The sequence below is a fragment of the Leuciscus leuciscus genome (genome assembly GCF_965113295.1).
Source record: "Leuciscus leuciscus genome assembly, chromosome: 6".
Taxonomy (NCBI): Eukaryota; Metazoa; Chordata; class Actinopteri; order Cypriniformes; family Leuciscidae; genus Leuciscus; species Leuciscus leuciscus.
In genome coordinates, this window is record NC_138730.1 from 40,158,434 (window position 1) to 40,184,477 (window position 26,044).

General features: G+C 36.7%; 2 protein-coding genes across 2 annotated transcripts in view; one reads left to right on the forward strand and one right to left on the reverse strand.

Annotated features, from left to right (window-relative positions):
* Window positions 1–5,403: 5,403 nt before the first annotated feature.
* On the forward strand, window positions 5,404–8,629 carry LOC309500734 (apoptosis regulator BAX-like). Its single transcript, XM_082172446.1, has 7 exons — window positions 5,404–5,475; window positions 5,574–5,634; window positions 5,727–5,757; window positions 6,083–6,241; window positions 7,972–8,104; window positions 8,260–8,361; window positions 8,450–8,629. Exons 2-7 carry the CDS (start codon window positions 5,625–5,627, stop codon window positions 8,462–8,464), a joined length of 450 nt encoding a protein of 149 aa, XP_082028572.1. The 5' UTR covers window positions 5,404–5,475; window positions 5,574–5,624; the 3' UTR covers window positions 8,465–8,629.
* Window positions 8,630–19,481: 10,852 nt separating this feature from the next.
* The window catches only part of gpc1b (glypican 1b), a 90,463-nt gene continuing 83,900 nt past the window's right edge, over window positions 19,482–26,044 (reverse strand). The window contains exons 5-9 of the mRNA XM_082173576.1: window positions 24,956–25,086; window positions 24,720–24,836; window positions 23,438–23,568; window positions 23,005–23,180; window positions 19,482–22,345 (exon numbers count right to left, since the gene is read on the reverse strand). Of these exons, the coding sequence (XP_082029702.1) occupies window positions 22,137–22,345; window positions 23,005–23,180; window positions 23,438–23,568; window positions 24,720–24,836; window positions 24,956–25,086 (764 nt within the window). The 3' untranslated portion in view covers window positions 19,482–22,136. The remainder of the gene's footprint in view (window positions 22,346–23,004; window positions 23,181–23,437; window positions 23,569–24,719; window positions 24,837–24,955; window positions 25,087–26,044) is intronic.

The following is a 26,044-nucleotide window of genomic DNA, read 5'->3' on the forward strand; positions in this document are numbered from 1 at the left end:
AGTTGCTTAACTGACACACCGGATGCGAGCTTAGCATCTTGTAAAAAAGCAAATAGAACCCATAATTATAATCACTGACTATGATGTATACACTTGCCCGTTCACTTTCTGACATAGCCTACTTCATGAGCTCCAGTCTGCCGACAAGAGAACAAATGGAAGAGCAAATGAAAGTGTAAAGAAACATTTGCTCAATTGCTCATTTCAGTATGAGACTTCAGAAGGATACCAGCGTCAGGAAGTGGATGCTTTATTTTTAATGACATCCTGGATCACGTCGGAGGAATGTTTAGCTCAGGAGTTTGAATGCTTTTTGTTTTGTAAACGAGGCACAGTGTAATGCAGAGATCTCAAATAAACTTGTGTTGACAGATGAAGCAGTCAGCTGTATTTGGATCTGATAGCAGCAGAATCGCAAACAGCAAGTAAATAATTTCATAATGCTTTGTCTGTGAATAACCGTTTTAAATGGATAATATTTTCAAAACACTTCTTCACATCACAAGCAATAGTGAGTTGGCCTTGAAAGTGTTTACCATGCAATGGCCTTAGTCAATCATAATAGTGTCCATTTACTGACAAGCCTTAAAGGTGACATTATGCCCCTTTTCACAAGATGTATTATAAATCTATGGTGTCCCCAGAATGTGTCTGTGAAATTTCAGCTCAAAATACCCCCCAGATCATTTATTATAGCCTTGTCAAAGTTGCCCCTTTTTGGGTGTGACCAAAATCGCACCATTTTTGTGTGTGTCCCTTTAAATGCAAATGAGCTGCTGCTCCCCGCCTCCGTTCAGAAGAGAGCCGATCCTTTACACGAGCTTCGGATACTCCAGCAATAACTAACGTGAATTTCAGTCAAATCTCAGAAATAACCCGTAGCGGAGTGCAGCCTTACAGAGAGACTCAGGAAGAGGTTCAAATACCTGTACGTTTCTGAATGGTTATGGATACACAGATGTAGTTGTGGTGGAGTTGATTAATCTCATCGACTTGCATGTACTACTGACTGTCATGTTTAACTTTCACACAAGTTGACAGTTCCCCGAGGTCTTTATAAGATAGCTGTGACATTTTTTTTTGTCAAATAGTGTTCTATGCTCGTCTGTGCAGCCAACGACAGAACAGTTTGCATGCTTTACTCGAACTTTTGCTATTGCATTTGAACTGGTTACACTGTTGTCGCTTGCGGAAACCAAATGGCGGCGCCGTGGGTGTAAACGTCCAGATTAAGGGGCGGTAATATTATAATACTATCCCCTTCCTACGTCAGAAGGGGAGCGAAATCAGATCGGCTTAATTTTTGACATGTTTGCAGAGAAAGGCTTACCAAAACAAAGTTACTGGGTTGTCACTTTTCACGTTTTCAGGGTTGTAGATGCACAGGGGACCCAATTATAGCAGTTACAGTAAAACAGAAAAAGTCAGATTTTCATGATATGTCCCCTTAAAAGGAGCCGCTCCTTAAAAACAGATCATTTAAGACAGATGGTCAGAATGAGGGTTGAAAGTAATCCTTTTTTACACACACACACACACACACACACACACACACACACACACACACACACACACACACACACACACACACAGAGAGAGAGAGAGAGAGAGAGAGAGAGAGAGAGATATTTGAGAAACATCTTGTTATATGTATATTTCTAAGTGTGTGTGTGTGTGTGTGTGTGTGTGTGTGTGTGTGTGTGTGTGTGTGTGTGTGTGTGTGTGTGTGTGTGTGTGTGTGTGTGTGTGTGTGTGTGTGTGTGTGTGTGTGTGTGTGAAAACATATCTCAATTAACTAACTGATCGCAACCCCAAGAGTTAAAACATTAACCTAAAATGTGACTAACAATTTCTGCCCAGTTTAGACTGAATGTTTTCATTCTAGCAGTTTATTCTCTGTAAATCCCTGTGGACTGGTTTTCAGTGAAGATTTAAGCGTCATAAAAAATTAAGTAATGCTTCATTTCAAAACAATTTCTGCAGGTTGCTAATGAAAAACCACTTTATGAGTGTTTTTAACAATGTTCCTTTGAAATGACTTTATTACAATAAAGCACAGATTATCTTCCATAATGGCTAGCCATTTTCAAACTGCAGTGGAAATAGGCTCTACTCTTCAGTAACTATGATAATAAGACTGCTAAAGCTGTCTCCACTGTGCATAACGTAAAGTGGAGAATGTTGTCCTTGATGCTTTCTAGTAGCTCTTCCTCGAGAACTTCTACTGATAGAGTCAAAGCGAGGAGAAAGTTTTTAGTTGAAATGTAGTTTTAGGGAGTCATAACCCCTTGAAAAAACTGAACCTGTATCAGCAGTATGGTAATGATCTGTCAGTTTGTTTACACTTGGGCAGCATCTTGGGATGTAGTGTATGAAATAAAATGTGGCTTAAGGGAAGCCACCAGGGCTTGTTTTTTATTTCTTTATTTATTTCAGATTAAGTTTCAACTTTGCTCAGCTGGCCTCAGCACTGTTTATTACCTGCAGACACTCACACACACACACACACACACACACACACACACACACACACACACACACACACACACACACACACACACACACACACACACACACACACACACACACACACACACACTTCAGCTTCAGCCTGGCTAAAACGGTCTGGAAGCTCAGGAAGTTCTCCATGATTGCTGAGAATTACATCAGGATTCTTACTCACATCTTTTCTTCTATGGAAATTGTAATTGTGTCCCCCTGGTACTGTGCCCTCAAACAGCCTCACATATAATTGAATTTGGAATTTGTATCTAATAATATGACATTTCCTCGTCTGAATTAGCTGAACTCAGGTTGAGCGAGCCTCTCAGGATTTATGCATTCTTTAAAAAAAAGTACTTTAATGGTATCATACCGATAATACTTTCATATACAAATAAATATAAAATAAAACGTAATCCAGCAATTGATAAAAAGTGACAGTATAAGAGACATTTATAATGTTACAAAAGTTTTCCATTTCTTTTGGAATTTCTGTTCATCAAAATCAAAATTCAAAATGTATCATGGTTTTAAAAAAAAATTCAGCATATTAGAATGATTTCTGAAGGATCACACAAAAGACTGAAGTAATAATGCTGAAAATGCAGCTTTGTCATCACAGGAATGAATTACAATTTAAAATATATTAAAATAGGAAACAGGTCATATTTTAATCATATTTCACAATACTTTTGTTTTGACTATTTTTGGTCAAACAATTGTAGCCTCGGTGAGCATTATAGAATTAACATTAAAAAAACCTTTGGGACCCCAAACTTTTGAACGCTAGTGCATGTACCTTATTTACATATACCTCAAAACATGCCATGATATTCCTAAATAAACGTAGTACACAGTATGTTTTTGTTAGTGTAGTAGAGTCTCTTAAGCTCTAATTGTTTTCTGTTGTTCATCAAAAGTCATGTGCTGTACTGCCTACCAGTGGACAGGATGTGAATTTCAGGCGCTGAAACTATAAAAGCACTTGCACACTAGTTCTACCAGAAAGACTAGGGAGGCAAAATGAGTTACAAAGCATAAATTTATGAACGGCCCAGCAAGCAATCTGAATCTGCATTTCCCGCCTGAAGACGAAGGCAGGGGCGCAGCCGACCCGGGGAGGAATGGACAGGGGCCATCGTATTTTGCATGTGTGTTTTTATTTATTTAAAGGAGCCGTATGTAAGATTGTGGCCAATACTGGTACTGCAATCACTTTCAAATTACTGTAGAGCGGTGTATCCCCTCCCCCTCCCCCTCCCCCTCCCCCTGACTCGAGGTTGCCAGATAGGCTGCAGGATCCAGCAGGAACGTAGGCTGTGTGTGGCTGTGGTAACTAGAGCAGAGCTGGCAACCCCGATGGCGAAACACTACTGACTTCGTGATTGGTAGATAGGTGGAGGGTGGAGCTTCAGGCCAAAACACAAGATGACAACATCAACATCAGTTGAGGGCTGCAACTTCACTTTTTAAATGACATTATCCTGGCCGGACTACTGTTGTCAGTGATATAAGTATTTGAAATGAACATGATTTCTTAATGTCTAGTGACATATCAGGGCCATTTTATGATTAATTAAAATACATTTCTTACATACAGCTCCTTTAAATCCTAGCATATTTACATTTAGTTCACGTTTAAAATGACAGAAGACACTATACTTGCATGTACTATAAAAGGTACATTTAATCTGATATTGAAGCTTGATATTGAAGGATATCAAAATAGCATTAAAATGACATCAACATCATGACATCCTGACGTCAAATAGAGCAGGCACAGGATATAGACTACAATGTCGGTCAGACGTTGGATTTTGGTTGAAAATGAAAGTCGGGTTGATGTCTAAATCCAATGTTTGTTTGATGTCAAGCTCCAACGTTGGGCAGTCGTTGAATTTTGGTTGGAATACACCAAACAAAAAGGAGAAATGCATGGCCGTACACTTATAACCAGCTTCACTTAAAACTATCCAGATTTACTTTATTTAATTTCCGGTTTAAAGAAATCATATTTTATATTTTAAAGTCACCATGACGGTGGTTAGCGTATGCTTTAGTTGTGCTCTTGACCCTTGACTCCTTAATATAAAATATTCTCTGGCTGCTAAAATTGTGTGTTTATAAAGTACAATTGATGTAGCTAAAAAAGCCATGAGATCAGGTGATGTTGGCTGATTATTGATGATGACGACGACGATATCATCATGTAATTGCATGAATCCCTGATCTTATTCAGTGTCTAATGCTTTGATTATATGGACTTATGGTTTTAATATTGTTTTATTCATAATAGAAGTCATTTGATTCTACATCTAGCAGTGTTGTTTATCAAAAAGTATACTTGGTTTTTAAAAACTATTTAGTGCACAAAAACCTTTCATCTATGGCATTATTTAGACGCACACATACATCAAGACACAGCATATGAATCTCAACAATGGTGACAATCAAACACAATATCCAGATAATCAGATCAACTCTGAGCATAAAACAAGCTACAAAAAATCCAGTTGCATAATTTATTAATGCCACAAAGCATGCTGGGAGATATGGGTGAGTTTTGATTGGTGGTACCCAGCATGCACTGCAGCATGAAGCATTTCATTGATTGTCACCATTGTTGAGAGTCATACACTGATTCTTGATGGCTAAGTAATAAAGTAGAGGAATAAGATGAACTAAATGTTTTATTAGCTGTGATAGTGCAATGAATTACCTCTTTAAACAAGTTACATAAAATAGCCTAACTGAGATAAGTAAAAAAAAAAAAAAAAAACATGTAGTGTAAACTGTAAAAAATAAATAAATGTTGTGTTGACAATAATAGCTGTGTTTGCCAGATTAAACTGCATGAAGCAGTGTGAAGATGACTATATAAGGAGATAAGCAAACAGTCACGTTATAAGCACTTGCTTGTTTCACTTCTGCTCAAAGTTGTTCGACGCCAGCAGTGAAGACGTGGAACGAAAGGCAATATGACTTCATCTGTTTTCGTTAATTCATACAATAATTTATTTATACGCACGTAAATGCGTGTGACCTTTATTTTGTTGTGCTTTGTGAAACAGGTTATCAAAAATCGTAGGATAAAGAAGGTTTGCCTAGCGAAAAAAGGGCTCATGGAATCCGGTAGGCTATTCAGAACTTACGAAACATGTCATTGCATTCTTTACGTTAGTTATCATGAAACCCAGTATAGTGACAATTACTTTTGTATATAGAACAGCAGTTTTCAAACCAACTGATCAGGAGGTAGGCCTAAGTTTTATTTTCATATTTCTATAAATTGTATATTTTTTTATTTTTTTATTTATTGCTTGTTTCTTGTGAGAACTAATTAAAAACTTTATAAATACTACATAAAAGTATATCAATATTAATATAACTTTTAAATAATTACATATATTATTTTTCATAACAATGTCAATTCACAACCTACAGATTTCTCTGGCTGTCATATTTCAATGTTAATTAATTTTTGATTCCTTTTTTTCTTTTTATGGTCTACGATAAAGAATCAAATCGCCATTATTTGCGATGTTTATTACTGAAATGAAGGACGCTTTCATTTTCTCAGATTGATCAATGGGCAAGCACAGAAAGCTGGAACTGGAAGTGCATGGTCTCTTGAACTGGAGGAACTGAAGAGTGATGAAGAAGACCAGTTACTGGATGATGTATCCGAAGCCATCTGTGAAGTCGGCGAATCTATCGATAAGAACCCGCGATACAAACGGTGTGTTTGATCATATATAACGTGAAAAGGGGTTATAAAAACACAGATTTGTGAGCACTTGCAAAACTGAAAATTGTCTATGATTTGGGAACAGGGAAGAGCCTGCGCTGGTAAAATTTGAGTGATTTTCCGTGTTTAAAAAATGATAATACAAATATATTTTGTAAAATAAATATTTAGATTTATCTAATTAGTGTATTTTAGTAAACTCTGTATTAAACGAATTTCAGGGTTCTGCAGGGGCTCTCAACTCTCCCACATGAGAAAACACTATTCATTTATAGTAAATGGTTGTATGTTAAGTTAATAACTTTTTTCAATAGAAATTAATCAATTGAAAACTTACTTAAGCTGGACAATAACTTTCCTCTAGCTGCTGAACAGTCAAAACAATATGTGTTGCATTATTTTCCTGTTAACACTGTAAAGCTGTTTTGAAACCATCTATTGTAAAATGTACTATATAAATGAAAGTAACTTAAATTAATTCTAAAGGTATCTTGTGATTTTGAAACGTTTTTTTATTTTTTATTATTTCTGTAAAGACACTAGAGTGTTTTAAATCCAATACTAAATGTGACTCACTGATTTTAGTATAGTTACAGATCATTGAGAACAATATACTTTTATTTGTTGTAGCCACCCACATCTTAACCACAAGGTCTACACTTCAGCATAATGGTAACCTCAAAAATCGAAATAAAAAAAACTCTTTTAAATGTCAAATATTTTGACAGGTCTTGAACTTTTAACAGGTCTTTCACTTTACTAAAAAACGCATTAAACAGCACTTAATTTCAACATTTACTCTCCTGATCTGTCCCTATGCAAAGCATGCTGGGAGCTAGAAATCCACTGCCCAGTTTCAGTTAACTTAACATTTTACAAATTTCATTTCATTTAACGTAATAAAATTTGGTGCAAATGACAATTAAGTAGAAAAACTAAAGATTTGTGTTGTTTCAGCTTATTTTATTTAAATAAACTGAGCAAACATCTAGAATAATTTTTTGAGCAATAAACTAAAGTTGACTGCAGCCAAAACTAAAGTATACAAGTATATATTACAGTTCACTAAGTTTATACTACTGTAGCCTATGCTGCCTGTAGTATTCTGTAACAAAGTGTAGTAAATATATAATATAATACAATTTACTATAGTTTACTATAGTTTTTTTTTTCCATGTGGGCTGGCCTTGAGCCTGCAGAGTTTGATCCAACCTTGATCAAACTTACCTCCCTGTAGCTTTCTAGCTTGACCTGAAGACCTTGATTAGCTTGTTCAGGTGTATTTGATTAGGGTTAGAGATGAAGGAAAGTGGATCTCACGGGCCAGAGTTGAGGACCACTGGTGTTGGTCATTACATAAAAAAATAAACACCTTGCAACGCTCTGGGAATGTTATTTTATGGCTGAAAAAATAAAATAAACGTTCCTAGAACCTTATTTTCTTAAAAAATTCTCAATAAAATAACCAAATGGGAGCCAAAAACTAACGGGTTTTAATGTGCTTTATGGTTAATTTTTCAATAGGGTCAAAGAAGATTGAAATGACCTGAATATTGAGTCCATCCATTAGTTTACATAAAAGTGCCCGTTCACTTTTGCCCAAGCCCAACCAAAACTAAAATTCTGCCTACGCCACTGCACACACTGCTTCAATGACTTTAAATAATGTGATAGCCTAAATGAAAAACAAGGTTTTATCAGTCATACTTGTTTCATTTCAGGCTTACTGAAAGGTTTGCACGTGTGGCGAATAGAGAGACTTTTCGGAAACTTGCAGATAGAGTGTTTGAAAGTGGCATTACCTGGGGGAAAATTGTTACTCTGTTCTGGGTCGTTGTAAATGCAGTTGTAAAGGTAAGTAGTGCTTTTCTTATCTTACCAATCTGAGTCAATGACATTTCTATTTTAATGGTCAAACTTAAAATATTAATGCTCTGTGACAAGTAAACTTTGTGGTCAGATGTCACTCAAATGTGTTTGATTTTGTTTGTTTGTCTTTGCATGGATAGAGGCTTGCCAGTTTATTTAATTCTGTTTTACGATTTGTGTCTTGGATACTGGATTACATCAGGGACAAATTACTGAGCTGGATCGACCAAACAGGAGGATGGGTATGATTTGATAAACATGAACACAGTTGTATTAACACAGCATGACAATACAAATTAATGAGTCATTTGTTATTATTTTGTTAAACAGGTTCAGTTTTGTTGAGCTAATCCAGCCTAATTTCCCTCTATTCTTGAGTCCTTTTCATCAATGGAATACTCCTGGATGGCCAAATATGCATAACACAATAACATTTAAATTCAATTTCTTCTGTAAGTGGATTAAGCATTGTTTAAGTTTGATTTATTGCAATATTAAACCATATTTCTTTATCAGTCTGAAGACTATGCTTTCCCAGTCAACACTTTGATCTCACAGTGATCACTCTCTAAAACATTGTAAACATGTTTAGTGATAACATTGATAGACCATTATCTCCTAACATTCTTATAAAGTTTTAGTGGGAAGTTTCCCAGCAGACACAGGACTGATCCTCTTAAAAGAGGTTTAGATGTTGAAGTTTGTTTGAAAGTAATAGTTTCGTTTGGTCACCATTGTGGAGGTCAGTGTTTGCTTTAGATGGGCTCTTTGACCTTGACTATTTGATGATAGTTGTTCTCTTGCTACTGTAAGTATTTGTTATAGCAAGATAAAATGTGATTAAGCATATTGATAATAAAAATAAGTTTATTCAGTTCTAATTTCTTAGGTTTTCTACAGTACCCTTTAGTATTTTTACCAGAATAACTGTCATTTTTAATATATGAAAACAAACTGTACTCATAAGTTTCAAACACCTTCATCAAGACAAACACAAACCTCAATAATCATCAGCACGTGAATCTCAATAATGGTGACATGCTTCATGCTGCAATGCATTCTGGGTGCATCATACAAAACTCATCAGTGGCTCCCAGAATGCATTGCAGCATGAAGCATGTCACCATTATTGAGATTCACGTGCTGATTATTGAGGTTTGTGTTTGTAAAATGAGTAAAATGGAAACTGTCAAAGTAATACCTATTTTTAAAAGTGGAGATAAGCAACAGTTTACCAATTACAGGCCAATTGCAATACTCTCGCAGTTTTCAAAAATATTGGAAAAGCTATTTGTGAAACGACTTGATAGCTTTATAGACAAGCATAACCTGTTAAGTGAACCTCAGTACGGTTTTAGATCCAAAAGGTCCACTTCAATGGCAGTCACTGAACTAGTAGAACAGATATCAACATCTATTGAGAACAGTGAGTATGCTGTTGGTGTCTTTATTGACCTTAGCAAGGCCTTTGACACTATAGACCATTCATTGCTTTTAAGTAAATTAGAAAGGTATGGTGTCAGGGGCTTAGCACATGCTTGGTTAGAAAGTTATCTAAGTGACCGAAATCAGTATGTACACATTAATGGTATCAGTTCAATGGAGGCAAAAATAACCCATGGTGTTCCTCAGGGCTCCGTTTTGGGACCTAAACTATTTATTATGTACATTAATGAAATTAGTGAAGTCCTTAACAAATTGCAATGTATCCTATTTGCTGATGATACCAGTTTGTACGGTTCGGGAAAAGATCTTGAGCTGCTTTTGAATTCAGTAGAAACCGAACTTAAGATACTCAAAAAATGGTTTGAAGTAAATAAACTTTCCATAAATCTGCATAAAACTAAATATATTGTATTTGGAAACAAGGTAGTAAACAAACTATGTCGACTCAAAATTGGGGAGGTAGAAATTGAAAGGGTGTATGTAATAAAGTTTTTGGGAATCAATATCGATGATAAGTTAAATTGGAAAGCGTATATAAATATACTAAAGACTAAAATTTCAAAACGTATTGCTATACTGTGTAAAATAAAAACCTTTGTGAATCAAAACGCATTATATATACTGTACAACTGCCTCATCCTTCCATACCTTAGCTATTGTGTGGAAATATGGGGGAATACCTATAAAACTAATATACAACCCATTTTCTTATTGCAGAAGAAAGCAATTAGAGTGATTAGCTATGCAGAATACCTTGCCCCAACAAATCCACTTTTTATTAGACAAAATATAAAAAAATGTCATGATCTTGTTGATGTTTACACAGCAGTTGTGATGTACAAGGCCCATAAGTTCATGCTTCCTCACTGTCTACAAGAGATGTTTCAAACTAGAGAATCTAGATACAGCCTCAGAGGTACTGATCTGTTACAAAAACCCATGGCGAAGAGTAATACTAAGAGGAGGTGTTTATCAGTTAAAGGAGTTGATCTATGGAACAGTCTTCTTATTCAACTTAAGCGCTCAAAAACTATTAATGCATTTAAGAAAATGTATAAGTTAAATATTATGGAAAAGTATAGAACACTTGAATGAAGTACATTAGAAAAGTAGTTGAAAGTGGATGTATAATATAATCTTGATTGTTGAAGTTTAAGTTCTGTGCTTATATGTTACCATCGCTGGAATAAGAGAAACTGTATAATTGTGTCATCTTTGGATATAGTGTCTCAGTTGTAAAAGGGGTTAGGCAAAATAAGTCTTGACTTCAGCCTAAACCCCTTCGGTCAGGCATAATTTAGCATTTAAATTCCTAATGTACACATTTTGTATTTATCTTTCTAATGTACTTTTTTTTTTTTTATTGTATTATGTACAGGATCTTTGAATTACATGTGACCAAAGATTTAAATGTTCATAATGACCGAAGAAATAAACTACTAGATAAGGTCCAGTTCTGGTTTATTTCTTTGCTCTTGGCTGACATGTGGCATTGCTATGGCCTGCTTGTGGCCCAGATCTGGCAAACAAGAGTGGGCCACCCAAGGGCCGTCATTCCACGCTACATGTGGGCCAGATCAGCATTCCACAAGTGCCAGATGTGGGCCGGATCTGGGCCGAAACAATGTTGCTATCTGGGTCCTGGTGGTGGTGGGGAGGATGGAGGGGAATGTTGGCGTCAGCATCTGTAAACTCAGACATGTCTAAGTACCGACAGAGCCTGTCTACGGAGAGCCTGCCCACTCCCTATTAAGTCCTATTGTACCGAATTTTGGTTGTAGTTCCACCAGAGTTCCACTGGGGGCGATCGCCCATCGCCCATTGACCTCCATTCATTCTGCACTCGTCCTGTGAGCGCCCTCATATGGAACCAGAGTGGAACTGAAACCAGTTCAGAAGCCGGAAGTTTACTGAGAGTGAAACTTCTCCCCTTATTAGACATTCTCTGGTACCGATCTTTTATACTACAACACGATTGGCTAGATGAGAAAGTAATAAGTGACGTAACAATTGAGTCTTCCTGGCAGAACTTACGCTAAAGCTTCCATATCTGAAAATTTATTTCTTTAATGTTTGAATTCCAAAAATGTACTTTGTTTCTTCTTAAGAACACAAACGGATCAATCTTTCAAGCAACATAAAAGTAGTCCCTATGACTCGTGCACTATATTCCAAGTCTTCTGAAGACATACAGATTTGTTTTAGAAACAGATTATACATTACTGAAAATATTGACATCCATGGCATGTCTGCACGGCTTGTTCACAGGAGTAAAGATGAGTAAATGTTTCTTATGGGCTTAATCTTTTGAATGAATCAGTTAACTGATCTGGTCTGAAATGATGTAGAAGGACAAAGACAAAGCATACTCTGTATGATAGAGATTGATTTGCATGTGATGTTTAACTCAGTCTTTTTAAAACTATTAAAAAGCTGGTCACTGCAACATTGAGACCTTTGTGTTTCTCTGTGTAACCTATATTGGCCACAGAAAAAAAAAAAAAAAAAAAACAGGCTTCAGGCTTTTCTGTCTGGTGTTAAAATATATACTAGACTATAACCTGCCCCACTCCATCAGAGCCAGTGGAATTGATTATCTTTGTGTGAACTGACCCAGTAGCAGACCGACCAAGCAAGTGAGCAGGTATGTAGGCCAACCTGGCAATTATCTGAGAAGTTCAGACTCTCTCTCCTTGTCCAGCTTTCTCTCTATTATTTCGGGTATATTCTCCTCCAGATGTCTTTAAGAGTGGGATTTTAAAGCCAGGAGAGGCTCGGTTCTGAGAAAACTGTGGGAGAGAGTGGTAAAGTGATCTCAAAACAACAAAAGCCGTACCATAAACTTGTTTTCTAACAGGCACTTTAATAGGCTACTATTGATCGTTCTCAAATCATATGTAAACCAGAATGCTCCTTGGAAGGACAGCACTATGAAGTACCACAGTAAATAATTTAGACTAATGGAGGTCTATCATTTTTATTATTATTAATTTTGTGGCAATGAACAGAACGCCATAGAGACTGTCAACAGACCTTAGATACAGAACCCAGAAAATTCCTTATAAACAACCATGAGATGGCAGCAAAGGCTTGGCTAAAAATGAAACATTTCCATCAGAATATTTAATAGCTTCAAATCTGCATTTGTTTCTAGAAAATCAACAACATATAGCCTAATTAACAGCAGCATTTCATTTTATTGTAATTAACAAAAAAGACAGATCTTTGACCTTTTTGTTCTCACAGTCAGAGTTATATGGCATAAAAGATTGCAAAATAATTACTAAAATGTTCCAGTTGTTTGCCACACATGTATTTTATTGTCATACGTAAGCTCATTGTAAACAGTCAGCTTTGGTGCTTGAAATTCATCAGATGTTACTGTGATCAAAACCAGCTGAACTCTTCTTTAAACATGATTTTATTATGAATACAATGCAACAAGTCATGGAAAGTCCTGCTGAGAGAGATGTATAAAGGAATAGCTGGCAGTATGAGACATTTAAGAACAAACTGTAGGCCTACGTGGGTAATTGGAAATACTATCAGAAACAAATTAGGATTAATAAATGTCTTTAGTAAATTTTAGCAACCAAACTTCTAGATTGAGTTAGCCTAGTAGTATTAAAAAATGCAAGTAGAATTGCTCACTTTTGGGGTTTTCTGGGTTTCATCCCAGTGGCCCGAGACGTTTGAAACTGTTCAACAAAAAGATTAATTTACAGATTCGTTCAGTGGAGATTTCAAATGACATATTTCGCCAGTAGGTGGCGGCAAATGATCGACTTGAATTTGCCTGTCTGCAAATCTGTAGTTTTTATATCTATAATATTTCATCCATTGTGTAAACTGCTCAATTTATAAAGATATACAAACAAATGGCAAAGACTGCAAATTGTGCAATCGACAATTTCGTTTGGTTTGAGGTTTGTTCAAATCATTCAACACTGATTATTAGGATTGCCTAAGTATTAAACTTTAGCATATTGCTTGCCATGAATATTTGTGCTACGAGCATTATACCTAAAGATCGGCTTGTTGAGGTGGTGCTAAATTATCTGAGATTTGTCTAGCGAAAACCCATAGATTTACATTGAAGAAGGCATATGGACCAGAATAGCATACATAATTGAGGATAGACTCTTTAGACTTGAGTGACTACCCAAATAAAAACATGCTAAAAACACTTACCTTAGCAACAGCAAAGACCTGCTAACTATACAAAACACTACTATAGCATTGTGGGAAACACAAGCACCACTCACTTTGTCTCTGTGACACATCACTGGAAGGTGGAACAGTCAAAGTAAGCAAGAAACTTGTATTTCACAGTGTTCCTGAAGACACTGCACACATTTTTTTGAGGGATTTTCATTCTGTCAGCAGGGTCAAGGCACTCTTAATGTGGAACGCAATGAATCAGTGAAGAGCTCGCTGATGCGGATAAATAACAGCAATGGTCAATTTAGTCTAGCGAGAAAGGAATGTTTAATGGAGACAGAAGAATGTCTGAAAGACATGAACCACAAATACAATAAAATAACGTTTTGGACTCGCTCTTAAGAACCCAAATAAGAACCGTATGCCATTTTATTTCTACCCGGTGGCTCCACAAACACGAGAGGAATCTCAGATGTGGAATACAGTGCTGTTGACGTTGGACGTCGGTCACATTGTCACACTATTAACCATCATCCATCTGGAGGTGGGAAGAGATACGCTTCAGATCTTCCTACAGCCATCATTGCTTTGAAAAATAAATACATAGGCTGACACGTTGTCGCATTGAAGCTTTTGTTTTATGGGGAATCTGCCTGGTATCAATCTGTTGGGTGAAGACAGCGGAAGCGGATGCGGGGTGTTCTGAGCACACAGGACAAAGAGGATGCGCGTCGCATGCTGACCAGATTTCATCAAAGTGAGAGACGTGCTGCAGGGCCTTTATGTCACATAAAAGAGATAAGCTTCAAACAGACCAATCTGAAGCTGGGCTGCAGGCCTCCATGTGGGGTGTGGAACGTCAGGTTTAAACCATGAAGCAAGCATATAGTTCTCTGGAGAGTGATGGAGAAAGTTTGAGCATTACTGTGATGGAATCAGACGGGTAATATTTTATTTTGACATAAAGCTTAATACTGTACGATTATCATTCATATGCTATGGTACTGATTGAAAGAATATTATGGTAGTGTCCAAATCCATTACCATGGCATGTGATGCAAGAGGACAATAAAAGTTGGACAAAGATATTTGTTAAAAAATGAATAACAATGGTTAATTGAAGAGAATTGAGAATGTGAGATCTCGTATAAGAAAGAAGTGAAGTACAGTACGTATATCTGGCATCATTCTAGATGTCAAGTGTGATTTTTTTAGGTTAATAATGCTGTTAATGTTGAGGTGAAAAGGACTTTTACATCTAAACCAAGAAAACAAAATGAATCACTTAATACAATAAGACAATCAATCAAACATAAATGATAATGGAAATAAAACGTTGCATATAACTTGCATAACTTATACATTTATAAAAATAGGAAGTAATTAAAAAGTAATAATAAATAATAAATGTAATTTTCTATATTCAGCCACTGTTTGAGTATTTGCCAGTTTAATTTGGTCCAGGCTGTGTTTAATGGAAACAAAATGAGTGAATATTAAACCCTGTTTCTTAATGTAGAAATTGCCCATCTGCTGTACCGAGTGTGGGGTGTGTGCATGTGTTTTTGGATGGGATAAGATGCTATTTTAGCTCCAGAATGAGAGATGCGATTTTCTCTCTCTCTACAGAGAGGAGCTCACAATATAAATGATGTCTGTTTCAGTAATCAACCTCCACAATTGGGTGAAATTAACACAGACACACCTGATCAGCAGGGAAAGAGAAAAACAGCATGAGCCAAACATGTTGAGAGAGACAGAGATAGAGAGAGAGAGAGAGAGAGAGAGAGAGAAAGAGAGCGAGAGAGATGTAGAACAAATGAGATTAGGCAGAATAATCAATGAGACACTGATACTGATCCCTGAGCGGATTCACTGGCATGGACAGATTGGCACAATTAGACAGGAAAGGGCTGATGATATCATAAGTTGTGTAGAGGGCACAGATGGGCTCTACCCAGGAGACAAGAAGGTGAGAGGAAAGAAAACATTGGAACAGACCCTCATAGCTGAGATGAAAGCATCCGAAAAAGGTTGATGTGCGTTAGTTTATGGCTTTCAACCTTAAAAGAGGGAAAACAGTGTCAGTCTAATTGGTTCTCACACCTCTTAGTGTATTGAATAGACTAAATAATATTATAATTAAATGTTCAGAATGGGGTGGTTAAGTCTCAAATTTCAGTCAGGACTGTTCATAGTATGTTCTTCATAGCATGACATCCACAGGATGCATACAATACATTTATAGACAGCTACATGACATCACAACTTATTGGAAGCTTTTTTTCCTCACCAGAAAGATGTGAGCATGAAATCCCGGAGTGGATCCACAGCAGAGTGATTTCTGCAAAGAATCTCTGTCGCTCCCCTCCACTCATCTACACTCATTTACAATTCTCTGGACCTGTTTTTAGTATGTCCGCTGCTAGTGTCATGCTAATCTTTAGACTTTGGCTGTGTCCGAAATTGCCCACTATACCCTCATTCACTATTCCCTACATTAGTCCTCTAATATAGTTCACTTAAGGGAGTGAATGAAAAGTGAGTGAGTGAATTTGGACTCTGGCGCTGAATCAAAAATCGAATCCTTCCCTATTATATAGTATGTGAAAAACAGTATGGCAAATGAGTAGTACTTAAACTGGAAGCTCCAGTAGTAAGATGGTGAAATTTAATCTTGAAGTCTGTTATGGAAACTATGTATAAACCTTAATTAAACAATTTAATAATCAATGTTTATATGATGAACATTTAATTTAGGCTTTTATTCACATATAGTGATCACCAAACATAAACAGAAGCTCAACCAAACCTGCTTGACGCACAGGAACAAACCTCTTGCTGAAGCTCAAACGTGCTGAGTAACACGAGAATGAACCTCATTGGTTCTTGCTGAAGCTCAAACGTGCTGAGTAACATGAGAATGAACCTCATTGGTTCTTGCTGAAGCTCAAACGTGCTGAGTAACATGAGAATGAACCTCATTGGTTCTTGCTGAAGCTCAAACGTGCTGAGTAACATGAGAATGAACCTCATTGGTTCTTGCTGAAGCTCAAACGTGCTGAGTAACATGAGAATGAACCTCATTGGTTCTTGCTGAAGCTCAAACGTGCTGAGTAACATGAGAATGAACCTCATTGGTTCTTGCTGAAGCTCAAACGTGCTGAGTAACATGAGAAGAATGAACCTCATTGGTTATTGCTGAAGCTCAAACGTGCTGAGTAACATGAGAATGAACCTCATTGGTTCTTGCTGAAGCTCAAACGTGCTGAGTAACATGAGAATGAACCTCATTGGTTCTTGCTGAAGCTCAAACGTGCTGAGTAACACGAGAATGAACCTCATTGGTTCTTGCTGAAGCTCAAACGTGCTGAGTAACATGAGAATGAACCTCATTGGTTCTTGCTGAAGCTCAAACGTGCTGAGTAACATGAGAATGAACCTCATTGGTTCTTGCTGAAGCTTAAACGTGCTGAGTAACATGAGAATGAACCTCATTGGTTCTTGCTGAAGCTCAAACGTGCTGAGTAACATGAGAATGAAACTCATTGGTTCTTGCTGAAGCTCAAACGTGCTGAGTAACATGAGAATGAACCTCATTGGTTCTTGCTGAAGCTCAAACGTGCTGAGTAACATGAGAATGAACCTCATTGGTTCTTGCTGAAGCTCAAACGTGCTGAGTAACATGAGAATGAACCTCATTGGTTCTTGCTGAAGCTCAAACGTGCTGCGTAACATGAGATTGAAACTCATTGGTTCTTGCTGAAGCTCAAACGTGCTGAGTAACATGAGAATGAACCTCATTGGTTCTTGCTCATGTTACGAAGCTGTGGAACAGCCTTCCTTTGTCTATCAGGCATGCCCCATCTATCTGCACTTTTAAAACTCAGCTTAAGACTTATTTTTTCTCTTTGGCTTTTAACACTATATAGCTACCTTCTGATTTTTATTTTTATTTTTATTGATTACTTATTTTTGTTTGTATTTATAAATGCATGCTTAAACGTGTGTCTTTTATTCTTTGTAAAGCACTTTGGTCAACCTCGGCTGTGTCTTAAATGTGCTCTATAAATAAAGGATTGAGGATTGATTGATTGCTGAAGCTCAAACGTGCTGAGTAACATGAGAATGAACTTCATTGGTTCTTGGTGAAGCTCAAACGTGCTGTGTTTGATAAGCAAATAGATAATGTTGTTAAATCCTGCTTTTTTAATCTGAGACTTCTATCCAAGGTAAAGAGCTTTCTTTCTTTTAATGACCTTGAGAAAGTTATTCATGCCTTTATCTTTTCACGACTCGATTACTGTAATACTCTCTACACAGGAGTTAGCCAGACAGCGTTGGCGCCTTTGCAGATAGTCCAAAATGTGGCCGCTATATAGGCTATTGACAGGTACAAGAAAGTGTGAGAACATTACTCAAATGTTGTACTCACTCCAATGGTTTGAATATAGAATATAAACTTTTAATGTTTGTTTTTAAATCCTTAAATGGTTTGGCACCTACATATCTTGATTCCTTAGTGAAACGTTATACATCAAATAGATCCCTGCGGTCTTCCGATCAGTCTCTTTTAACGATTTCAAGATCTAGATTAAAACTTAGGGGTGACCGAGCCTTCTCGATCGCTTCCCGAAACTTTGGAATTTGTTACCCGTTCACATCAGATTGGCTCAGACTATATTTCGAGTTTTAAATCATTGTTAAAAACTCATCTATTAACTCAGGCTTTTAATTCCTCTGGGCGTTGAGTCAAAATTCTCTGTTGTTGTTATATGTTGTTTTTGTGTTGTCTATATATTTTTTTATATTTTATTATCTCTGGAAAGCACATTGGTGCAACTGTAGTTGCAATGAATTGTGCTATATAAATACAATAAAGAAAGAAAGAAAGAAAGAAAGAAAGAAAGAAAGAAAGAAAGAAAGAAAGAAAGAAAGAAAGAAAGAAAGAAAGAAAGAAAGAAAGAAAGAAAGAAAGAAAGAAAGAACACGAGATTGAACCTCATTGGTTCTTGCTGAAGCTCAAACGTGCTGTCCGAGCAATCCGTTTACCACAACTGATGTGAGTTGATGAATGTTTATATGTGAATAAAGGCCTAAATTCAATCTGTTCATCATATAAAGCAATCGAGTCTCTTCTGAAAATCAATTCATTTGGATTCGTTTTACAATCTCTTTATGAACTTTTTGAAGCGTCAATGTGGTAGTTGTGTAGCTGTCAATGGAGGGACAGAAATCTCTCAGATGTCACCAAAAAGATCTTCATTTGTGTTCTGAAGATGAATACAAGTCTTACGGGTTTGGAACGACATGAGGGTGAGTAATTCATTTTTGGGTAAACTATCCCTTTAAATTAGGTTGATAATACATTAACATTTATGCATTTGGCAGACGCTTTTATCCAAAGCGACTTACATTGCATTTCAAGGTACACAATTACATTCTTATCAGTTCTTATAATAATATAGCCTTCATATACATTATAAAAAATGTAAAACAGAAATATCTTCACTTGTGGTATCAAGATGTTTGGACCCCAATGTTTATGAAAGTACCATGGTATTTACTCAGTTGAACAGTAAACTGACCAAAGCTGTTATGGTTTGCACTTATATTTAATGGTTTGATTTTTTTTTATTATTATTTTTTTTATCAGGCCAATTTAAGAAAAATATTTTTAGAGAAAGAATCAAAGCACTTCGGTATCATCTCATGTCTGTGTGTTATAAGTGTGTGAACAAAATAAACACGACAGTTGTTTTCAAAATCTTTTGATCTATATAATTGACACAAGGGTTTTCTTTTTAAAGAACATACAACAACAATGGACAGATCATTTCTTCAGTCTCTTCAAAATGTTTTACTTTCAACCTTAAACACAAACTCCCCATTATTGTTCATTTAAAAACAAACTAACAAAAATAATAAACTATATACCAGAATGCTTTTTTTTTTTCTTCTCAGCACATTTTGACAATATCAGCAACATTCATCAGTAAGGAGAAAGTGGCAGTGCCACCATTACACCATTGCACCTACAGGTGGGACTGTTTTCCTGACCTGGAGTCAGACCACTAACTGTCAAAGATTTAACAAATGTGCTAAAGACAGTTGAGACTGATTTCAAAGCATATCACTCTACAGATATTTAGTGAATTGTGCCATGGCACGGGTCCTTTTCTTCAACCACATCTGATGCATTCGATCAACAAAACAATCCATAACACTGCCTGTGGGATATTTCTCTGTTATCGACCCCTGGTCATGATGTAGTCATGCGGACGTGGTTGTGTGCGTCATGCAAAGTGCAGCATTTCTAATTGTAAGAGTAGGGGTGTTGTTCTCCATCTTAATGACCCGGTCAGATCCGTCCACCACTGTATATAGTGGCTGAAACTGCAGCATTTTCTCTGCAGTGCTAATGGCAACCTTAATCCTCATTCAGGACCGTTACGTCACTTCCTGTAACCTCTACAAACGCAAAGTTTATTAATAGAGCGCGAAAAAATATGCTCTGGTTTGGTCAAAATGCGTCATTCTCTCTTAGGCCTCAAACTCTATGCAAGTACGAGAACGCAAATGCTTCTAGATATGCTCAGTTTCACGTTGCTTTTTGAAATGAGTTTTAATACATAGTTCAGAATATAAGCAAACACTGATTGGTTCTTCCAACACTATGGCATCGTCAAATCAGAAGTACTTCCTAATCCACGTAACCATATATATCGTACCCTAGCCTGTGATCGGCATGCTGCGCGATTCTAAAAGCTTCTGTTATCCCTCCTCCACCCCAGCACCACCTGTAGAGATCTACCATTTTCTTGCAACAACCTGTCCTTTTGTTTGTTATTTTGACTAAGCTGAACAAATTCTTGTATCAGGCATATGTATATTCCATGCCCCGTGCCAATAAATGCTGGTTGAAATAATCCACTCCGAGAGTTGTCAGGACTGAAATGTATTTAATAATGTAAGAGAAGCAAACTGATGATCTACTATCATGGCGGAGCAACAGTTTGAAGTGAATTCTAGCTGAGCAAGCTTGTTGACGTCAAACTCTCAACATGTTTATAGCTACCCCCTTGAGTACTAAGGTGTGCTATCGCTACATCGCACGCAAAAACACACATTAGTATGCATGATGGCATGTTAGTTGCATTTACATACTTGCATAGAGAATGATTCTTGCCTACAACCGACAGACTTTCATTGGTAAAAGTTACGCAAACGTTTGCTCACCATTTTTCACATCAACATTGTGTGCGTGCCATAAACAATCCAACTTGTCCGCTGATGAATAGCAGGGTGTGGGGCTGGGAAATATTTGAGACACACATACAAAATGTGACTCACTGAACTAATCTGATCTGACATGGATGCAGCATGTATTGAGTACACGTGTAGTTTCGTATTGTGAGTTCTTACAACACTTTCTCTGAAGTACACTCACACATAACACACACATCTCTATGAGGTTTGAATCAATATCAAATTAACAATGTCCAGAAACCCCTCCACATCCCTCTGGTTTCGAGTCTTTCATTCTCTGGCTTGTCTTTTCCCGCGTGTAAAATCCCTTTCTGAGATGACGGTCATTATATATCTGTCCCACGGATTAGAGCACATCGTTTCGTAAAATGTGCCCGTCTCTTTCTCATTGCTGGTGCATTAACGTTTCATTCCATATATTGCTCTAGTGCCGTTGAGGGTCTTCAAGGATATACTGAAAATGTGACTGTGGTTAGTAGACGTTTATTTACATCCAGAGTAAATACATGTTGGGCTTTCTTTAGGATGGCCCCCAAAACCCATTTGTGAAGCGGAGTGCGGAAACTATTACAATAAACGAGAGAGAGAGAGAGAGAGAGAGAGAGAGAGAAAGAGTGAGACATCTGGTCTTCACAAAACAAGACTCAGTAAATCTTGTTTTCATGATTAGAAAGCTTTAAAACAAAGGAGAACACACTGTTCTTTTATTTGCTTTGATCGAGTGTTGAAGGACATCCTCAAGCTTTGAGACGTCTTATCTTCATGGGTCTTAATTAATAAATAAATATAACCTAAAATATTTGTTGAATAAGGAAAAACCTTCATGTTTTGTTTGTTGGGGTGGGTTTTCATAGCTATTGTTATAGATATCATTGAAGCATTCTCAGAGACCTTTTTCACCACAGACATAAAGACAAGCAAAAGACCAGCTCTAGGGGTGTCATATATCAAATAAGAGACAAAAAAGTACACAGATCTAAGAATATTATTCCATGGTGTTCTTATTCAAGACAAAAAAAGTGATGCATTCGCCGGTTTCTGTTGATGTTTGTATGTTTGTTTTGGCAATGTGACTAACCCCGCCCCTCCACAATCTAACCCTGTCCTGTACTCAGTCCCAGTTGGTGGAAATGCCTGTCAATTATCGCCTAAGCAGGACTGTGACCAATGAGAGAAGGTAGAGGCTGACGCAGGGAAGGTTCTGGCTGCTTTTTCCATTCACAACCTTCTTGATCCCCGGCTGATAGGCGTACACTTTGGGTTTGTCCGTGTTTGGGGCAATTAAACGCGGACCACGGGAACATTGTTCATCGACACACATTCCACTTCCTGAACCGCTGATATCATCACCTATAGATGAGAAAACAATGAGCTAAAGTGAGACAGAGTTCAGGAACGTTCCACAGGAATGACCAAGCTACATTCCAGGGTTGGAGAGTAACTAACTAAAAGTAGCAACGCTTTTAAAGTTAACTACATTTTTGGATCCTGAATGTAGACTTTTAAATTCGTTTTAAATTTGATTTATTTTAGTGAATCAATTAATTTTAATGAACCTTAAAAAAAAAAAACGGTAACACTTTACAATAAGGTCTCATTTGTTAACACTAGTTAATGTACTAACTAACATGAACTAACCATGAGCAATACATTTCTTACTGTATTAGTTCATCTTTGTTAACGTTAGTTTATAGAAATCCAGCCGTTCATTGTTAGTTCATGTTAGTACACAGTGCATGAACTAATGTTAACAAATACAACTTTTGATTTTAATAATGTATTACTAAATGTATTAAAAAATGTACATTAACAAAAATGTATAAATGGTGTTGAAGTGCAGTTCATTATTAGTTCATGTTAACTAATGTAGTTAACTACTATTAACCAATGAAACCTTATTGTAAAGTGTTACCAAGTCAGTCAATAAGTATCACTTCTTTTGTAGCAAAATAAGTAGTTTTCAGTTCTGTTAAATTATGATTTTTTTTGGTGTATTAGACAGTACTTACTGGTGTCCTGGAAGTCCACATCATTTCCATTGATGGCATACTTCAGTCGGTTGATCATTATCTTAAGCTGCATGATCTGTTTGCGTACAGTCATGTCTGGTTTAGTGATGTCGATCTCCACCTCAGGATTATTGATCTGACTGGCCAACCCGTCTCCCATCACATCAGGCAGATACCTGACAGAACACGACGCAATAAGAAAGCAGCATGCAATTATCAACAGGCAACATCACAGACAGACTAAAATCTGAGTACACATTTTTCCATTGCTGATAATATCTGTGCTCCCCAGCTTTTAAAAAGCTGCAGATGTTGTACTATAAAACGCTATTCTACAGAGAGCCATCTTGTAGTCACTGTACAAGACACAGCTGTGCAACACTGTGTGTTTCTATTAAAACTGAGGTTGATTGAGCTGTTCATGTGCATTTACCTGTCCACATTCATTCCATTCCAACATCTGTCTACATCACCCGGTCCAGACTCACGATCCACACACAGTTTTCTGGGCAAATGGACCCAGTATTGCATCATATCCCTCAGCATTCTGGACACATCGGATAACTGAGAGAAAGAAAATGTGATCTCTCAAATATGGCATACAGCAACAACAACAACAACAAAAAAACAATCAAAATGACAAATAATAAAATAAATAACACTTCTGATATTGTTTATGCATTTACAAAATGACTCTAATTTAGATTATGCTAACATTAATCATTTTGCATATTATTGAGCCTGCAGTTCACTCTAATATTAACCCTATATATACTGTATCCTATTTGATGCACACATTTTTAAGGCCTCTAAATTATCACTATGATCAAAACGTTGCAGAAAATCCTGTTGTACGCAATATGGCTTCTGTCATCTGATTTATAGTTCATACTTTTTTTAGCAAGTATTTTTAAATGATTCTTAAAAGGTCCACATTCAGGTTGTGGTACACATGGCTTTTTACTGTGAAATCTTTACTGATCTTTATAAAGTAAATGTTAGTAATATTTCAAGATTAACACTTACTGGACTGAAGCAACTTTACTTGATTATATATATATATATATATATATATATATATATATATATATATATATATAGAGAGAGAGAGAGAGAGAGAGAGAGAGAGAGAGAGAGAGAGAGAGAGAGAGAGAGAGAGAGAGAGAGAGAGAGAGAGAGGAAAATGGATATGTATAGGCATTCTATTTACATGCTATACTGTTAAAGATTTAATTGATTTACATTACAAGCTACTGTATCAGAATTTAATCTTACTTTTCAGCTATATTAATATCATTAACTGCACCAATTTGACTATATTTGAGCCTCTGAACTTCTTTCACAAATATCTTTTTTAATAAATAACAGTTTTTTTCCTCATCAAGTTTGAACTTCGTATTCTCCTATATCATACCATATGAACCATAAAAGACCTATCAAATATTGTACTCAACGAAAAACATAAGAAAACCTTATATATATATATATATATATATATATATATATATATATATATATATATTTATATTTATATTCTTATTATGTTATATGTCAGGCTTTACAGGTAAAAAAACAAACAGTTTTTTAATGAAATTTTTGTGACATTTTGTATAATGAACAATTTTGTTACGGTGGTGGGCTGCCACTTTATGTTCAATGTAAAATCTGGGTCCCGGAGCAAAAACTGCTACAGTTCACCATCTAAACACACTCACCAGTTTCTCCAGCTGGGCTTCTGGGGTGCTGCTAACTTCTTCTGCTGTGTTTCTCCCTCGCTTGATCTGGTCCTCAGTGACGGAGCTCTGAGCAGGAGAACCACATGCCTGAAGCACCTGAAGAACAACAAATCATGGCATTGGTTTTGGCACAGGGTTCTGGTTAACTTTGGTTCAAGATATATTAATGAAATCATGATATATAAAAGGTTAAGTCTGTTAACTTCAGCACTGACCTTATTGTTGAATGTGTTGCGGTTGTCTTGCATGTAGAGAATAGCTTCAGCAATGCGTTTTGGTAGAGACAGAACCACTGAATCCACACTGTAAGGCCGACTCAGTTTGTCAACCACCTCCAGCATAGCATCTACACACAGACACAGACATGTTGATTACAAGGTAAATCACAATATTATAAACTTTGATTTGAAGCAAAGAGTATTTGAAAATCTTACAAAAAGACAAAGTTTTAAGACTGTGTACTTAATGGCTTTAATAAGGAGAATAACTACAATCCCATGAAACATTGCAAATGTCAATCAATTAAAAAGATTAAATTATTCATTTAAAGGCAGGGGATTTGTTTCAAGACTTTTGTTTGTCTTTTGTTTGATTTGTTTTTTGTGAGTTTGGTTGAAATTCTCTTCACATCCTGATAGCATTCACCACGTTAACTGGTCTAAATGTATTTATATGTATATATATATATATCATCTGTGGAAGGCGTAGGAAAATGTTCATCCAATCATTGACTTTGGTCCGAATGCAATGATACGATGTCCTGGCCCACCTTTTACAGTTCCTCCTGAACCAAAACAAGCTAATGCTGCGTTCACGCCATAACTACTGTAATTTGGAAGAGATGACGTTATACTCGGAACGGTTTGTGACTCGAATTTATGCATTTCAATGGCAACACCATCAACGCCGAAATGAATCTGCAGCAGTCAGGTGGTATACAGGTCAGCTCTCTTTAAGTTGTTTATGTTCATAATTATTGTAATGTCATGTGCTTTGAGACATAAGTTAATTTAGCGCCATCTCTCGTGACGCTTTGCAAACTCTGCTGTGTGCGTTCATGTGTTTTGAAGAACGCATGACTTTGGAGACGCTCTGAAGGGCTTTCAAAGCTAACTTGCTATTGCTAGCCATTTCAAAAGCTGCCTACCCTACCTTTAAATTTGCTGTATTGAGACCGACTCATTTGCAGTGCTTCATGGGAGAGAGCGTTCCATGCCATTTTGGTACAATTTGCTCGCAGCGACTCTCTGATTGAGATTGGTGGCATTTTCTTCGCAGCACTAGGAATTCCACTGTCAAACTCG